This window comes from Mus caroli, chromosome X (genome assembly GCF_900094665.2).
Source record: "Mus caroli chromosome X, CAROLI_EIJ_v1.1, whole genome shotgun sequence".
Taxonomy (NCBI): Eukaryota; Metazoa; Chordata; class Mammalia; order Rodentia; family Muridae; genus Mus; species Mus caroli.
This window is the reverse complement of record NC_034589.1, coordinates 97,917,337-97,935,974: the sequence shown is the minus strand read 5'-3', so window position 1 is coordinate 97,935,974 and position 18,638 is coordinate 97,917,337. Positions and strand designations below refer to the sequence as shown.

The 18,638-nt window shown below is 48.0% G+C and overlaps 1 protein-coding gene across 1 annotated transcript in view; it reads left to right on the top strand.

Moving 5' to 3' along the window:
* Slc16a2 (solute carrier family 16 member 2) overlaps window positions 1–14,760 on the top strand; it is a 120,261-nt gene extending 105,501 nt beyond the window's left edge. Inside the window, exons 3-6 of the mRNA XM_021153038.2 lie at window positions 3,788–4,238; window positions 5,603–5,746; window positions 10,404–10,632; window positions 12,180–14,760. Of these exons, the coding sequence (XP_021008697.1) occupies window positions 3,788–4,238; window positions 5,603–5,746; window positions 10,404–10,632; window positions 12,180–12,400 (1,045 nt within the window). The 3' untranslated portion in view covers window positions 12,401–14,760. The remainder of the gene's footprint in view (window positions 1–3,787; window positions 4,239–5,602; window positions 5,747–10,403; window positions 10,633–12,179) is intronic.
* The last annotated feature ends 3,878 nt before the right edge of the window (window positions 14,761–18,638 follow it).

Sequence of the window (18,638 nt, the reverse complement as noted above, 5' to 3'; positions counted from 1 at the left end):
TCTCCTAAGATGCAGAGTCCAATGCAACTCACTTTATGTGGAGTCTGCAGGATACATATGCAATAAATAATACACACACACACCCAAAAGAGTACCCAAAAGTACCCAAAGTTCCAAAATATTGTGAGGAGTCGTAGATCTCAGCTTCAGTCCTGCTTTGACCATTGAATTGCTTTGGAGTAGTTGAAGAGCATCTTTTGCCTGTCTGGGCCTCACTTTCTATATCTTTAAGAGACCACATGGTTTCCTTCAGATTTCTCCAAGCTCCCCTCTAATGTGGCACACATCTCACAGAACCTTGCCTTTCCTCCCTGGAGTAAACTACTTATGTGAGCTAATGTGAAGATGGAGCATTTCCAAATGAATCCTCAGCTGAAAACCAGCTAATAATCAGAGTATATGGCTAGTTAACATGTCTGGCCCCTTTTCTGGGTGGCTCTGGCTCTAGAAAGGCAGGTGAGCCAGACATAGAGGGATCCTCATGTCTTGGGTGTTGGAAGGATATTTAGCAACTTTCTCCACTGAAGTGCAGACCTAAACCCCAGAAACCCAGCAAAAACTTCAATCCTAGACTCATTGGTCACACTCAGAAAATTGGCAGTGCTGCGTGAGAAGGCTACACACTCGTTTCTGCCTCCTTTCCTGTCAACCCTGAACAAGCATGTACATGGGGGAGGGGAGAATAAAGACCCCATCCTACAGTGAAAGAAATGTGAGATTCCTAAGCAAGTCTGTGGACTTCCTGCTAGACTCATAGCAAGTTGTGATCCCTCCTCTTCCAGTCTTCCTGGACTGATATAGGAGATTGATGGCTGGAGATACGAACATGGCCACGGTGACCTGTCTGGAATGGAGACTGAGCTAACTTGAAAGAGGCTTGCTTTCTGGGTATGACTCCCCAGAGAAGGCCATGGCTCTCTGGGCTTAAGTTTCCATACACAGTGGAGAATGAGACTCATGTTCTATCTCAGCTGGCCCCATGGGGGTGAGCCAACTGTCCTAATGACTTAAGCATTTCCGGCTGCCCAGACTACCCTCCAGCAGAGCTTAGATTTGGCTTGCATTGGTGTCTTGGTTCCAACCCATCCAATCAAGACAAGGGAGAGGGAAAACCCTATCCTGCCTCGAACCTTCTCAGTTCTCCCAAGACAGCAGCAGCTCCAAACTTTCAGAGGACCTTTCTGGTGGTCAGCCTCATCTGCTCGTCACCCCCCCCCCTCCGCGCCCCAGGAAGCTGGTACCAGACTCTTGTGGGAATGAGCTAGATCTCTAGTCTCAGTGCTACATAGCAAAGCCTTGTTTCTTCAGGCAGAGCACAGCAAAGTATAAACAAATTAGCAACATAAGGATCTCATTTCCTTTGCAGCCCACGTGGGCTGTGGCACAGGAGGGAAATGCACTTAGATGTGGTGTTTTCTCCTGGCATTCTTATCTCAGCCCACTGGAGGAGGCCATGGCCCCCTATTCTGTTTGCACTTTCTGTAAGAACATTCTCAGAGCCAAAAAACCCTGGATGGTTTCATATCCAGAGGGAAGAACATGATTCTGCTTGTGGCTAGAACTCTAAGTCATTGCTATTCCTATTGTCTCGCATCAGGGTTCTGAGTCCTTTTAGATGATTGAAACCGGGCAGATCACAGGCAGCACCAACGAGCCCTGAGCAAGAACTAGCAAGGCCTCCCATCCTGGAGCCCAGTTAGAAACATTCACCTTACAGTGCCCTGAACTGAATCCCATGTTTCCCCTAAGACTATTTTCTTTAAGACTAGCTTCTGTCCTTTGGATAAGACCCCAGCTCAAGTCAATCCCATAGGATACCCAGAATTGAATGGAGGAAGACCCGAAGGAGTCTAACAGAAGCAAAGCAATCACCTTAGCTGTTAGTTCAAAGTAAAGACAACCTGTTGGAAACTAAACCCTACTCTCGTCCAGTGACTATGGGTAGACAGAGGCAACAAACAGGGCTACTGGCAGGGTAGCCTAAGTCCAGGTTTTTAGTATAAAAGCTGTGTCTGTGTCTAAAGAACAAGAAGAGCATTGGCTAATTTCATGGCCAGATAAGAACTATTGCAAAATATATGGAAGCATCAAAAAGAAAACAAGAATTCTCTAAGTTGTGCCAGCATTGTGTGAGGGCAGATGGCTAGCCAAACTGACCTGCCCGTGGCCTTTCCCCTTCTAACACTTTGCCTTCTGTTACAGAGGCTTGTGGCAGAGCAGAGCCTAAGAGTTTTAAGCAACACTCTGTCTTTCTTGGCTAGGCCCATAACCTGAGGCTTGACTTCCTGTCAATCAAGCAGGCTACTTACTCTAAGGGAACTTAATCCAAATCGTATGCAACAACAGAGACAGGGTTCTGGAAACTAAAGGGACTCCCTAACTCATGGTCCCTGTATAGATCACCTGGGGCTTGAGCAAAAAGGCTTGGGCTCTCTCGACCTTGGGCAAGAATGAAGAAAAAGGAAGTTCTCCTGAGCTCATTAGCCAGTCTCTGAAATATTAAGGGCCCTGAAAATAATGACACACCAAAGAACATCTCAGCCTTCCAAGACCCCAGAGTCTTGGCTCCTTGCAGACCTTTGTTGTTACCTCGGATGAACCTTTGGTCCCCACATCTACTTGTAGTGTCTAGGTAAGAAGCAAGGTAAAACTAATTTCTCTATGGCACAGACTGACTTCTTGCAGCCTCTTGCCTAACCACTGCAAAGCTTACTTTCTGGTTTTCTATCTTTCGTTCATTCACTTTTTTTCCCCTAATCCTCTCTCATGGGATGCTATAATAACACTGATCTCAATTGAAATCCTAGCTTTTTTTTTTTTTTAAATGAGACAGAAACTTGCTGTGTAGCCCAGGCTGCCCTCTTGTCTTAGCCTCCTGCGTGCTGGGATTATAGGTATGTGCCACCACAAGTGTCCTAAAGCCAAGCTTTTTTTTTTTTTTTGGTTGCTGGGATTTCAATTTAGGACCTTTGGAAGAGCAGTCAGTGCTCTTAAGTGCTGAGCCATCTTACCAGCTCCCAAACTTTTTTTTTAAGTGTCTGGACAAGCAACTTTACTCTTGATCAAAAGGGCATCCTAGGAAGAACTGGCACATATTAACAGAGCATGCCCTTGTTTTTAGTCTAACTGGGATGGTAATTATGCCTTTTTCCCACTTGCTGGAGTCTGACCTTACAGTCTTACTCAGTTGACTAGTCTTAAGGAACTGAAAGCTAACTGGGCAGTGGTGGCACACGCCTTTAATCCCAGCACTTGGGAGGCAGAGGCAATCGGATCTCTGAGTTCAAGGCCAGCCTGGTCCACAGAGTGAGTACCAGGACTGTCAGGCCTACACAGAAAAACTCTGTCTCAAAAACCCAAAACCAGAAACACCCCCACCGTGCTGGGCAGTGGTGGTACACATCTTTAATCCCAGCACTTGGGAGGCAGAGGCAAGTGAACCTTTAAGTTCAAGGCCAGCCTGGTCTACAGAACAAGTTCCAAGACAGCCAGAGCTACATAGAGAAATCTTGTCTAGGAAAACAAAAAACAAAAACACAAAAAAACAACAAACAAGCAACAAAAACAACAACAAAAAGCCAAGCATTTTTGATCTGGAATTACTTTAGGCAAACTGCCTCTGCATCCCCATCTGCCAGGTGGGGTTCAGAGGTTCCCTATTCGCTCTGCAGGTTGGTGGCGAGTGTGGCTTTGGGTAAAGGTGGAGGAATGGAAGTTTCCAAGAACAAAGAGGGCAGGTAAATTGCTTTCAGGCTGCTGAAGATAGCTCTTGGTGTTTCTCCCACAGCTCCCTAAGCCTGCGCTACTTCACCTATGGGATTCTGTTTGGTTGTGGCTGCTCATTCGCCTTTCAACCATCACTCGTCATCCTGGGCCACTACTTTCAACGTCGCCTAGGTCTAGCCAATGGTGTGGTATCTGCTGGAAGTAGCATCTTCTCCATGTCTTTTCCCTTCCTCATCAAAATGCTGGGGGATAAAATCAAGCTGGCCCAAACCTTCCAGGTGCTGAGTACCTTCATGTTTGTCCTTACGCTGCTCTCACTCACCTACCGGCCCCTCCTGCCCAGCTCCCAGGACACCCCAAGCAAGAGAGGTGCCCACACCCTGCGACAGCGCTTTCTGGTTCAGTTCAGAAAGTACTTCAACATGCGTGTATTCCGCCAGCGCACTTACCGTATCTGGGCCTTTGGGATCGCTGCTGCTGCCCTTGGTTACTTCGTCCCCTACGTACACCTGGTGAGGAAGAAGCTGACCTCAACCTACCTGGAGTCCAAAGGGTGGGGGTGGAGGACATTGAAAGGGTAGAGCTTTGGAAAAAGAAACAAGCAGAGCCAAGCATGGTAGCTCAGGCCTTTAGTCTCAGCATTGGGTGACTGAGGTTGGAGGGTTGCTGTGAGTTTGATGCCAGCCAGCAAGATTCTTTCTCAAAACAAATAAACAAAAGGGAACAAAGACTTAAAAAACAAAGCAGTGATTGTCGATTGGCAGAGACGTAAAGAATATGGGTTCAAAGAGAACTTCAGTGGGAAATGAAGGTAGTTCCTTAGGACAAGGCCCATTATCCATGGCTTCTCCCATGATAAAAGTTTCTTTAGAAATCAGGCTTGGGAGTGCAAACCTGAAATCCCAGCTACTTAGGAGGCTGACAAAAGGGATTGCAAATTCAAGGCCTGTCTGAACTACGTACAGTATTAATTCAATCCAGTCTGGGAAACTTATCAAAAGTGTGTCTCAAATTAAAAGGAGATAGGGGCCTACAGAAGTAAATCAGTGGTAGAATGCTTGCCTAGCATCCACATTACCTTAGGTTTACTCCCTAGTATTGAAAACTAGAGGTTTAATTGGATAGGTAGGTTTCAGAGAATAAGCGTTACTAGAGGAGTGGTTCAGATGATCCAAGGCATGATTTGTAAAGACCGTACTGAGGCGTGCTGGTTTCTGTGGTAAAATGAGTCTGCTGAGAAAATAGCATGGATAGGAACTCTCTAGATTCATGTGTAATAATCTCTTTACCATAGTGATAAATTTTGTAATTTTAGAGCCCATTGGCTACAGAACTCTTGGTTGTAGGGCATCCGTTATTCTATACCAATGTTGATGTTTTGTATGTATGTGCATGCTAAGGACGGAATATAGGGCCTTGTGCCTACTAAGCATGCGGTTTATCATTGAGCTACATCCCTAGCCTATAGACCTCATGGTTCCTTAAAGCACACTTTGAAAGGGTTGCCTGGAATTTGGTAGACCCTTACCTCCTAGTGACCTGATATTTCAGCCTGCCGATTTTAAATCATTGCATGAGGATGTCATAGAAGAACATCTCGATTTCCTTAGTAGTTTGTCCTGTTGGAGCTCTGAGGACTTGGAAGTGCCTAGCCCTACAACTGTTTCTTAAAAGCACATTCCAGAGAGTCTTCATGACTACTAGAAGCAGCCAGGGGGTTTTCCTGGAGCTGGGGGACATGAAATGCTACTCCAATCAGAGGCTCTTGTCCTCATCCAGAGAAGTGAGTAGCAGAAAATCGCGGATGTTCCAACATTTAACCAGTCAGCTCCTCTTTCTCCTCCTGTTCTGGGGGCCCTGGCATTATGCTTTTCAGATGAAATATGTGGAAGATAAGTTCAAGGAGATCAAGGAGACCTGGGTACTCTTGGTGTGCATTGGGGCTACGTCAGGCCTCGGACGTCTCGTCTCGGGTCACATCAGTGACTCCATCCCTGGACTTAAGAAGATATACTTGCAGGTCAGTGTCCACTGGTCCACAGCCTATAATAGGTCATCCCTAGGCTCTGGGATAGGATGGATGGCGAGGCAGTGCAGTTCTCTGGGTCTGAGCATTGCACATGGTAGATAATCCAATTCTCTGAGCCTCGTCTTCCCCTGCTTTCAAAGACAATCATCCTTGTTCTCCTTTCTGCATTAGCATAGAGTAAGGATGCCGTGAGAGCTGTGTGTATGGACCCTTGCGGAAATATAGCAGGTAGTTTGTATTAACAGTAACCCAGCAAATGAAAACAGGAAACGCAGGCCACGAGCCGGATGTGTCCCCCAAGTAAGGATTTGTTTAATTGCTATAATTTGTTTAATACCTATCTTGAAGTCTGAAGCACTCTATAGCCCAGTTTCTCTCTCTTCTAAGCCAGGCCCGTCACCTCTCACATTTCCAGAGCTACTTAGCATCAGACACTGGCTCTGAAGTGCCATCCCAGGCAGAGACAGGCAGACCTCTGTGAGTTCAAGGTCACTCTGGTCTACATAGCAAGTTCCAGGACAGCCAGAGCTACATAGAAAGATATTTTCTAAAACAAACAGAGAATCCTGGAATGTCTCTGACCAATGGACACTAAATTCATGCCAGAAAAGGCCAAATCTCATTCTTTCTAGTTCTCACGGCCCTTATTTGCACGGCGAAAATAATCCTTGCTATTAATATCTCATCAGAAAAGTGAGCACCTAAACATGTAGTGAGGTGGTCCAGTTTAGTTCTTTTGCCAGAGATACAGGTTTCCTCCCACTGTGAGCAGTGACCACCCTAGTGATACTCTAGTGATCTTTGTGTGTGTGTGTGTGTGTGTGTGTGTGTGTGTGTGTGTGTGTGTGTGTGTGTGTGACGTGGGTTTGGTCTGGTTTGAATACAGGCAATTTTGGCCTGCCTAGCGGCAGTAGTGCCTCCCTGTCCTCGCTCATGGTTCTGCTCCTGCAACTGGACTTGCCAAGAGATGCCAGACTGCAAAGCCTTGTAGAAGAGCAAAGGCAGCCACAGAACCCAAGCAATCACAAATTATTCACCAGAAAGAAGCTGAGTTGGGACTTACTTCTCTCCTGGGAATGCCATAAAAGTACTTCTAAGAAGCCCTTGACTATTTGTAGTAGGGATTCCATGGTCTTTGGCAGTGCCAAGTGAGTTCCTTAATACCATCATGTGTCATGGATAAGAATATGATTAATTCTCATGTAGAATTTACTTCAACTAGTTGCAAGAACTGGTGGAAAGCTTCCCCAGAGTTATGGGTTCTCTGGTAGTCCACCCAGGCCAACCTAGCATCACCCTGAAGGAGAAACTGAGAGACAGGCTTCTTCTACAGAAGTGGCAGAGCTGAGCTCACGTGCAGCATGTTTTTCATCCCTGCTGTCCTAGTGTGCTTTCTACTGATGAGATAAACTTGGGGAGGGAAAAGTTTTCTCCATCTTACAGCATATAGTCCATTATGGAAGGAAGCCAGGGCAGGAACTTGGCAGCCAAAACTTAAACAGAGCCTGTGGAAGAGTGCTGCTTACTGACTTGCTCAGCCTGCCTTCTTATAGAACCCAAGACTATCTCTCTGTGCAGGGAACACATCACACGCAGTGAGCTGGGCCTTTCTATATCAATCATGAATCAATAAAATGTCCCCATAAGCTTACCTAAAAGCCAATCTGATGGGGGCATTTTCTCAATTGAGGTTCCCTCTTAGATAACCCTAGTTTTGCCAAGTTAACAGAAAACCAGACCAGCACACCTATCTTTCTCTAAATGATGGATGGCAGGCAGGCCCAAGTCTCCGAGATAAGTGACCTGCCTGAGGTCAATCCACGAGTTTGTGGGATGAACAAATTATGAAATGTTTAGATCCTGTGCAAATATCAGCAAGTGCTTTATCTGAGTGGCTTTTTGCACAGGTGTATCATGTGCGCCCTGCCCCCAAGCCTCTTTCATGTGTCCCCTACCATGGGTCTTCCCTACCAGGATTAGCAGCTTCACAATGCCAGCGAGTTCAGAAAAATGAGAAGAAGCTGACACTGTGCCAGAACTCTCTCTTGCAGCGAGGCAGCGGCCTAGTGTGGTAGCTTACATGCTTCTCGCCACACCACAGGCCCCAGCACAGAGGCAATGGCTGTCTGCTTTTCCTTTCTATGATACAGCTAGAGTTCCAAGGGACAAGGAGGTAGAGCTAGTTAGAGGCTGAGCTAGGTAGAACCCAGGACTTCTGCCAACTTCCTTCATTTTTCTTCCTTTTACATGATCCAGATTCACCTCTTTAAATGATATAAAATAACATGAGAACTCAGCTGAGACATCTTCATCCCCTTAGAGCCTGACTCCCTCGTTTTATGAAATTTGAGGGTTTGGGGCTGGAGTGGGTGTGGTTTACTCAGTAAACTGCTTTTCTCATAAGTATAAGGATCTGGGTTTGATTGTGAGAACCCATGTTTTTAAAAGCTTGGCAATAACAAAAAAAGGGGACGGCAAGATAGCTCAGTGGTGAAGGTGTTTGCTACACAAGCCTGACAACCTGAGTTCAATCCTCAGAACCAACATGAAGGCAGGAAGAGAGACCCAACCCTCTGACACACACATACATACATACACATGCACGTAAACACACACACACACACGCACATTTGTGTGCACTCGCATGATAGTGGTGCTTGCTTGTAATCCTAGCACTGGGTGTAGAGAGATAGGAGAGTCCCTGTAGCTCCATACCCAGCCAACCTAGTCTAACTGGTGAGCTTCAGGCCAGTGAGAGGCCTTTTCTGAAAAGTAGACAGCCTTCCTGAGGCTGACACCTGGATGTCCTCTGGCCTCCAATATGTGTCCACATGTGCACATGCGCACGCACGCGCACATACACACACACACACACACTTTTTTAATTGAGTATTTTTGGACCAAAGCACAAGACAATGCTCAGGGTTTTTTTTTTCCAGTTTTCCAAGATTCTCCATCACAGGAACGTGCCGTCTCTTACTCTCAATGGCGGATGCAAGAGCACTGGCATGGGTGAGAAAAGGACAGCACATAGCTTCAGATGCTCAAGAGCCACCCAGGAGAGCCTGTGCTTCTCTACAGTTTGTGAAGCCAACCAACTTGCTAGCCAGGCATCTAGCTCCTGAATAGCCTGTTAGAAAAGAAATGGAAATAGCCTAAATGACCTCATTTGGGGTCATTTTTGAAGCCTGAGTTCCAGTTCAAGGAGGGATTATAAATTTCCAAGCCTTGACAAGGCCTACTGAAGGATAAGAGAGATCTAGATACATCAGTTAGCAATTTCAGCTGATTAAGATCTGTTCATGGGGTCCTTGGTGGTATAGAATGGTCTTAACTCTTAACTGCCATACTCGGCTTGATTGATAGGTAGGTCTGATTTTAGCTCATAGCTACATGAGACCCTCCTAAAGGAGAAACAGGTGTGGCTCCGTTCTTATTATTACCTTCTACCTAACTACCTGAAAATGGCCTGGAACAAATTCAAAGTTTCCCAACAAAGACATTCTAAAATGTCCAAAAAGCAGCTAATGCCTTAACAAAATCACTGTCAGCAACAACACAGAAAATCTGTAGGGCATCAAACAAATTTGATTTGTGTTTTTTTCTGTATGCTCCTGGCTATGTTTTCCTGCCTATTGGTCAACTGTGGGCCACTGGAAAATCCTTGGGCATCCTAACTCCTTAGTAAACAGATCAGGTCTTAGTTCTGGCCCTGAGATGACCTGGCTTGCCCAGCCGCAGTGAGTTGGGAATGGGGGCTCCTCTCTATGCCCACAGTCCAAGGCTTCAGTCTAGCTCCCAGACACTGATTGCAAATGACCTCAATTAAAAATCAGAGTGGGGCGGAAGGGGGCAGTTTCCAGATGGGAAAAAAAAACCTAGTCTCTAGAAAGACAGGTTCTTTGGTCTGGAGTAATTTTGCTTAGCCTAAGGAATTCACAGTACTAGCCAGTGCCCCTGGGCTGCTCCACTCCTGGGCTATTTTGGGGCTCTATTAGTTTAGCAGTTCCCTTGCACAGCCTCTCTCTTGCCTTCTCTGAGTATGTAGCCATGCCCAACGCTTCCTAGAGCCCAATGCCTGCCATGCCTGAGACAGATAATATGGCCCATATCCTAAAACATAAGAAAATCTGAGTGAACCTCCCAATAGTCTCTCTTAGACTCAGTTATTTCCTAAACGAAGATGGACATTGACTGCTTTATTTTAATAAGCTGTACCTTGCATTGAAAGTCCAATCTAATCATCGGACAAGCCTTCCTCACCTCCGCCCTTCTTCTTCCCATGCCTTACTTGATCCGAAAACACCAATATAGCTTGATCCCAGACCCTGTCTCAGGATCAGAAAGCAAAAATACTAATTCATCTCCCTTCCTCTCATGATCCATTGTAAAGACCAACTTCTTTGCCTATGGGCAAGGCAATGCCTTCCCCCTCTCACAACTGTTTTAAAACCCTGCTAGATTCAGCTAAATAGGGCTGGCCCCTCTTACAGACAAAACCCCTCTGTGAAGGACTTAGACAGGTCTTGAGTACATAGAAAATATACTCTAACTGTTCTCTGCTGACACCCCACCCAGTCCCATTTTGCAGATAGTAGAAACGAAGATCTTAGAAAAGAATTGTAATCTGAGGTTCTTGTTTCTCTAGGTTCTCTCATTCCTGCTCCTGGGCTTGATGTCCATGATGATCCCCCTATGCCGGGACTTCGGGGGCCTTATCGTTGTCTGCCTTTTCCTGGGCCTATGTGATGGCTTCTTCATTACCATCATGGCTCCCATTGCATTTGAGCTGGTGGGACCCATGCAGGCCTCACAGGCCATTGGCTACCTCCTGGGCATGATGGCCCTGCCAATGATTGCTGGGCCCCCCATTGCAGGTGAGGCTAATCTCTAAGGAAAGTATGAGTCTTTCACAGGCCTTAGCTCTTTGGAGTATCTCTGCTTGAGAACTCTTCCCCTCTGCTTTTCGGTATAAACATCCTCATTGGACTGCATGAAGCTCCTGATGGAAGAGATTAAACAGAGTACATGGGCATGGGTTGTCCAGGACTGCAGATGCTTCCCTAGGATTTCACTGTAGACAGTGCTGCCCCTTCCAGTGAGTAGAGAGAAAAGTGTGGTTAGCCTTCTCAATCACTGTGCAGCATAGGCTGACCTGGAACTCACAAGGTAGACTAAGCTGGCATCAAATTCTTCATCTTCCTGGTATAGCCACTCAAGCACTGAGGCTTTACACGTCCCACTGACTTTAGTTTAATGTTCTCTTTCCTCTCTCCAGTCAAGTGGTTAATTTCAAGTTAGTTAGGTAAAAGAAGAGGTAAAAGAAGAAAGATGCCCTGGTTTTACTAAAACTTATAGACACCCTCCACTTCCTGCTTTGGAACGGAACCCATAGTAGAGATTTAGTTGAGGAACTATTTTAGGATGGCGAAAATGCTAGTGTGACAGACAGCTCAATCTCCAAATCTCTCCGTCCACCCTCCCACACGGACATAGCGAATAATCAAGGAACACTGGAAACCAGAAAGGTAGTGAAGAGAGAAAGAAAGTCGTCTTCTTTTCAAGGATTTCCTGCGCACACCAGCTCGTTTGTTTACTTCTTCTAGGCTTGTCAAATGTGCTAATTCAAAAAACACCCCTCAAACACCAATGCATTGTGAAGACACTATGCAAGGGTGGTGAATCTTTCACTCGAGGCTCTTGTGCTGTAGGAACACTGTCTACCAGGAGAAACCTCTCCTCAGCCAGAGTACCAGAGAACCACAATTCTGTCCATTTTGCTTCTTTCCTGAGTAGACGGTAGGACAAGAGTCTTCTTGCCTTTCTTAGGTCGTATTTCTGGACTCGTCTTCACAATGTGCCCTCTCCTATTCGCTTCTTAGGTAAGCTTGTCGCATCAAGGACGTACATGGCATTGGCAGCTGGAAGAACACACAGCACTCATGAACTAGAAGTTACACACATTCACCGTCCTCCTAGGGCAACTGGAACTCCAGAGAAAGGGAACTTCAGAGAAAAGGCCAACAGGAGGGCCAGCAAGATGGCCCAGCCTGTAAAGTGCTTGCCATGCAAGCCTCTGGATCTAAGTTTTTTTTTTAAGATTTATTTATTTATTATATGTAAAACACCGCAGCTGTCTTCAGAACCATTCTTTGGAGTCTTTTCAACTCAATTCCTTTGTGACACCAGCCATAGGAGTGACTGAAAGGTGGCAGGTAGCTTAATGAAAGACAAACGTGGCAACTTTAAAAAGAAGCTTTCACTTCAGGAGCCTAGAGCCTTGAAGCTGACAGTCCCTGAATCAGGGCAGCATGGGCCAATGCTATCGAAAGGCACGAGAATGCACCCCCTCAAAGGAGGAGACACAGTATTTCTGGGTTGCAGGAGAAAACTAAACTAATCTCATGTCTCTTGACCCTCTCAGGCCTCCTTCGAAACTGCTTTGGTGATTACCATGTGGCCTTCTACTTTGCGGGTGTCCCCCCGATCATTGGAGCTGTGATCCTTTTCTTCGTCCCTCTGATGCATCAAAGGATGTTTAAGAAAGAGCAGAGAGATTCCAGCAAGGATAAGATGCTGTCCCACGATCCGGACCCCAACGGAGAACTGCTGCCAGGCTCCCCAACTCCTGAAGAGCCCATTTAATGCCTCTGTCTTGCCATTGTGTGCTCCTTCCCTCCCCCCCCCATCCTACCCTGCTCAGCATTTACATTTTTTGCCACCAGCACACTTGTTCCCAAACCTGTGCACACAGCATTTCAGCCACCTGACCATCTCCTCTGAGCCAATGCTCTTGGTGTTCCAAACTCATTAACCAAATTCTCCCCATGAATGCCTTGAAACTTGCCAGGCTCTTCTCCCAGAATCTGGGAAAATGTGGGATCACCCCCTGACCTTTGGATCCTCCCCCATATATACTTTTTAACTCTTTTCAGGGAGGACAGGGATGGGATCTCTAGCCCCAGCTTGTTAGTCACCCACTACAATCAATTGCCAAAGGTGCTACTGTGTCCCCAGAACCCAGTAAGACAGACCTAAGCCTCTGTTTGCTGAGGAATTTGTTGCCATCCATCTTTGGGAGCCATTTGGGAATTGTGAGAAGGAAGGCCAAAGGAGACCAGGAGCCTTGTTTTGCATCGAAGCTCCTGAGGGCTCTGCGGCACCCCATCATATGGTTGGTTAGCCGTCTGCTTCCCTTTTCCTTTCCTATTATTTTCTCTCTACTGTCTCTTCTCCATGTTCTTCCCCTCTATTCCTTTTTATTAGTGTCATGACAAATAGGTGCTTGGAGAAAGGAAAGACCCAGAGCTTGGGCCAATCCACTTCATTTTGACCCAGACCACCCCTAATATTAGCATTAATACTGCTCATCTCAGGTTGAGCTACATCTCATTTCTGGGCTCAAACTGATATAGACTGGAAGAGCAGGCTATCGCATAGGGATGGGAATCTTCAACACTACAGAGTTCCATGTACCAGTCACTGATTTTGACAGATTAACCAAGAGGCCTTCCCAGTTTCCCATCCTTCCCACCTGTCAAATGTGAAGAAACTCTTCTCATCTCATGAAACACAGGAGGAAAGATGTCAGTGCACTGGCATTGGGGGAAATGCTATGGTTAACGGTTGGGGAAGGACCAACTTCTCCGTCTCTCATTTTTCATAACAGGTCAATATTTCCACCTGGGCCAGGCCAAGAAATGAACTGCTTTAAGAAAAAAAACACCTCATTCTGTACCTGGATCTCCAAATGCATAGGCAACAACTGCACGTAGGGGTTGGATAATTTCTTTTCAGAAGGGGAAGCCACCCTAGCCTTTACCACCCACCCAGTCTGTCCCCCATTCTGGGCATCCTGGACCATTCTGTTGAGTGGGCATTATAGGTGCCAGAAAAAGTAGGCTCTGGACCACCATCATCCCTTTGAAGTTGGTGCCAGATATTTTCCTACATCCAGGCTCTGGGCAACAGTCTTACTGAAGCACATTCCAAGTGCTCCTGGCCAGAGGCAAAGGGCACTGCCAGCCTCGTCCAGTTGTACAGTTCACCTCATTAGGGACTCAGCCTCTCTCCTCCCTGTCTCTCTCTCTCTCTCTCTCTCTCTCTCTCTCTCTCTCTCTCTCTCTCTCTCTGTCTTTGTTTATTGTGTTCCTGTACCAACCTTTCATCATCTTTTTGCCAGGCATCCTGGCTGTTACTTGGACCCAACAATAACTTGCCACCCCAAGCCAGGGTCATCCCAAGGCCAGGAAGATGAGGTTGCTCTGAGGGGCTCCAAAGAATACAATGGTCCCCACACATGAGTTTTTCCGTTACTAACAGGCAGCTGGGGCATAGTTGGCCTCTGATGTTTCATTCAAGGCCAAAGTCCTGAGCCCCCCTCTGCTGGTCCCAATCCAGCTCTTATCAACTCCCCAAAGGAAAACCCATTGGTTCTTGGCTCTGAGGACAGGAAGGGGTGGAGTTACTGTCCAGTCAACTCAAGCATCCGTGGAACAGGAGAAGCTGGGCCCCGGGAGCCCTGCGACTCCCAGGAGAGGCCATTGAAAATACTGAAGCAACAATGCCTCCACTTCCATTTCTCCTTACCCCACCCCCTCCAGGCCACTTAGGGGGTAGGGGGTAGGGGGCAGAATAAGTGTGCAGGGCCTCCTTTGTTGCTCATGGCTGGACAGCTCTAAAGAGTCAGGCTGCCACTCACTTCTCTCCAGATGAAGGAAAGACATTCACAGGTCCCAGATCTGCCCATTCAGGTGTCACCTAACATTGGCAGGGTGTCAATTTACTTTTTTTTTCACAAATGTGTGTGTGCACGTGTGGGCTTGTGTGCTTTCCGAGAGAATGTTGTTTGGCCAAAGCAGCACAGTATTAATATTTAGAGTAGGAAGCAGCCTCTTAGGCACCACAGTTAAAAACTAAGAGAACGAACAAAATTTCAGAGCTTGAGACCTGGGACATTTAAATCCTCAAGGGGTTTGGAACAAAATAAACAGATCTAAATGTTTGGTTTGAGTGTGTACATTGTCTACAAGAGCGTAATAGCTTTTTAACCTGATTAACAGCAGGAAATTTAGCTTCCCAGGTGAAGGTTCATTCCAAACAGTAGTTCTGCCTGTTCTCTGTGCTCTGGGAAAGCTGACAGTGGAAGAGAGAAACTGGGGGAAAACTGTTTCAGATGGAAATTTTGTATGGTCCCCTTTAATGGGAAAAGTGGTTACTTCACAAGATGAGAACATCTTACTGGCTGAGTTAGAATGGAGGCCCTGTCAAGGCTAGGCCACCACCTCAAGAGAAAGGTGACACACTGCAAATTCACAAATACAATGAGCCGCCATCTGTCCTCCTTTATTTTATTGCTGGGCTACTTAATGATGTTAGAATAGCTCAGTTACACAACCCCACAGGCGCAGTCTGGAACAAAAGGGGATATATGAGAGAGACAAGACTGTCAAAGCTAAGAGCGACCCTAAAGTCGTTTTTTATCTCGATCTGAAATGGGGAATCTCCATGAGGCTTAGGAAGGGGCTCTTACAGATCCACAGTCCATCAGTGGCAAGGAGAGCTAAGGACTTGTCCACTTCATTCACCAACTATGTAGCGTGTTCATTTCCAAAGGAGTATCAGCGGGAAAACTAAAAGTTGAGCAAAATTTCACTTTCAGCACACTCGTCTCCACCATTATCCTCCCTCCTAAGCAGCTCGGAGCCCTGGTACCCTCCCTCCCTCCGGGCCACTCTAGACCTTTCTGATGCTTTGGCCTTAGAAACCTGACTCCACCAAGTGTTCTTCCACTCCCAAACACCCAAGAGGTACAAATAAAATGCAGCTCCCTCTGTCCCTGGACCAGACAGAGAAGGAACAAAGACAAAGAACTGGTTTCCTTTGAGAAAGGATGCTTTACCACCCAGCTCTTGGCTATTCTTGTTTCTCCTTGCTCAGTGCAGACACCCTTGGGCTGCTGGCCTCCTCGCCTCCTCGCCTCCTCCCACTAAGGCTAATTACTCTGTCTCAATGCCAGACCCCAAGCTCTCTCACCCAAGATCCTCTGCCCATTTTGTGCCTCCTCCAGACCCCTGCCCCGCCCCCCCCCAGCCCCCAGGGCTCAGTCTGTGTTTGATCACTAAGGATCATTAGATTTCAAAGCTGTAGAATCCCGTAATTTTTTTATGAGCATATGCTCTCCCCCCCCCCAACCCCGGGGCCTTTTCATGTCTGAAAAGGCAATGAGCAGCTCCCTATGACTTCTCCACAGAAACAGAGCAGGCCAGCTGACAGGGATTACAATTTCCAGTGTCTGACAGCTGGTACAAGAAGAGAGTGGGCGCTGCTCAAAACAAGAAGCTTAAAGCAAGTTGTGAAATTCTGATAAGCTGAAACAGCAGTAGAAAAGAGCTCAGGAGAAAAAAGGGGGGGACTGGGGTGGAGGGGGGTGGGCAGAGAAGGGTTGAATACCTTCTTCCCTTCTAAGGGGTGAGGAAGTTGTGCTTCAAAAAAGCTTTAGATGCTTGCCTTTCAGCTCTCTCTAGCGGTCACCAGACACACGGCTTCATGGCTGGATTTTCTGGTCATATCAGTGTCAGCAGTGTTTCCTAGAGACCTGCTGTGTGTCTGGCACGCTGCAGAGCCAGAGAACTTAAGGCATGAAAGGAATAGAATGAGACACAATGATTAAGACATAGAAGGAATTTGTTTTATCATCTTTGCGAAGGAGGACATCTTTCCTCCTCAGAGTCGGTGTGGCCTGTTACATACCAATATTGGCGCCAAAATTTGGTCCTCTCCGGGACAGGAAAGGGCCCACCACGCCCCCACCCAGACCGAGGCGCCCCACGCCCTCCCTCTCCGCCCCCTGCTTCAGACCTCCGGGGCCCATCGCCGGAAGAACTACCCGCGCCTCAGCGTCGGTTTCCTGCTGAGTCCCAGTCGGATAAAATTAGCCCATTGCTCTCATCTGACAAGTGTTGGAGCCACAGTAAAGCGGGGGAGGGGCGGAGCCGAGCCGGATGCTCACCGCCAGGCTCCCTCCCCGCTGCCCATCCGCACCACCTGTCGCGTGCGCTCGGGGGCCGCAGCCTCCCAACTGCCCAACTGACCCGCGGAGCGACCCTCGCCCTCCTCTCCTTCCCCACCACACCCACCCCGTGCGTTTCCTCTGTGGCCAGAAGCACAGAGCCGGGGTTGCTCGTTGCTCGGTGACATCGCCCCTGAGCCCGCACCCTGGGACCATCTAGTTATGCAGGCAGCGCAGGGGACACGGCTAGGGCTGCGTCCTAGTCTCGGGCAAAACGGGAGGCGGGACATTGACTTCGGCTGCTCGGCAGACCTGGGTCCTCTCCCCAGTCCTGGAGAGATGACAAGCCTTGAGTCGTACCAGGGAGGGGCATCTACTCTCCAGCCCCTCCTACGGGAAGAGAGGCCAGGAGCAGCCCCGCACCTCAGCTCTGTGGGCACACAGCAGCTGCCACTGGTCCCAGCTCCGCTCCTCCAAGGTGACCCACCTCCTCCACCCTGCCCACCACCGCCCCTGCCATCTCCACTAATGTTTGCGGTGACCACGGTGCCCCACACCCTGTATCTCCAGCCCTCGTTGTGATCCTGGCAGGGTCTTCGGAGAACCGCTTCCAAGGAGTCTGCTCCGGCCACCACGCAGGGTGCTAAATGGACACTGCAAGCAAAGGGCCTGAATATGAGTCTCGGCTGAAAGTTCCAAGTCTCCTGCCAGGGACAGCCATCGTCCTCCATGCATTCCTCACCTTACCTGCAATTCAGGCAGGCCCCATGCCCTCTCCATCCAGGTCAGCCCAGCAGCCTGCTTCTGCTAAGACTGGAAGACCTAGCCTTCAGTCTCTCCACTGCAGCCTCAACTGTCCCAGAAAAGCTACACACACACACACACTCACACACACACACACACACACACAAACACACGCCTCAGAGCTCTGGGGGCCTACCCCGATAGTTGGATAGTTGGAGCATTTCCACAACTCAGGACAGATCCTTCCTAAATTCCCTCAGAAAGTGAGCACCAGCCAGCTGCCCTGAAGTCCCTGAGAGTAAACAGAACTTGCCTGGCTGGGGAGCCCTCTTCCAAAGGTAATACTGAGCCTTGGCAATGATGGGGAGTCACATGTTGCCCTCTTCTCCTCACTACACACTCCTCCACTAAATCACCACTGACCTGCTCCCTTCAGCCACTTGCCTAGCAGAAGTGACTCTTCAGACACCCCCAACTGCCCCACACTTACCAGGTGTGGGCTCTCTGGAAAGTCCAACTTTTCAGCTTGCTTCTGTCTTGGGCAAAGTCAGTGCTGCCTCGCAGACTATTCAGCCAGATGTCGGCTGGTTTGTTAGTGCTCAGGCAAGTGCTCCTTTTTTCCTTAGTAACCGAACATGAATCCCTCCACCCTGTGTGGACAGGAGGTTCCCTTTCATGGGAACTAGAGCTCCTTCACCCGTAGACAGGCATTCACAGTTCACACAGTCCTCCCACATCACACTGGATCCTCCACCTATCCTGGGAGGCAGCAGCTCTTGGGCCCAATTTACAAGTGGAAAAACTGAAGCCCAGAATGGGTAGTGAATGTCAGTCAGGTCCTGGACATCCTCTCCTAAGTTCTTGCACCCTACCTCACAGAACAGAAGCAAATCCCCTGACTTCCCAGAAAGCCTACCTCCTGCTTCTTGAGTCAGCACCTGCTTCGGCCCTGCCTTCTCAATGCCCCTGAGAAGGTTCTGGACCAGTTCAGTACCCTGGCAAAACTATGGAAGCATGGAGAGTGATAAGAGCTAAGCTAGATTCTGTGTCTTGTATGGCTTGGTATTGACTACCTCATAGGCAACTCACGAATGAAACACTGACAGACACTGCAGACATAACAGATAC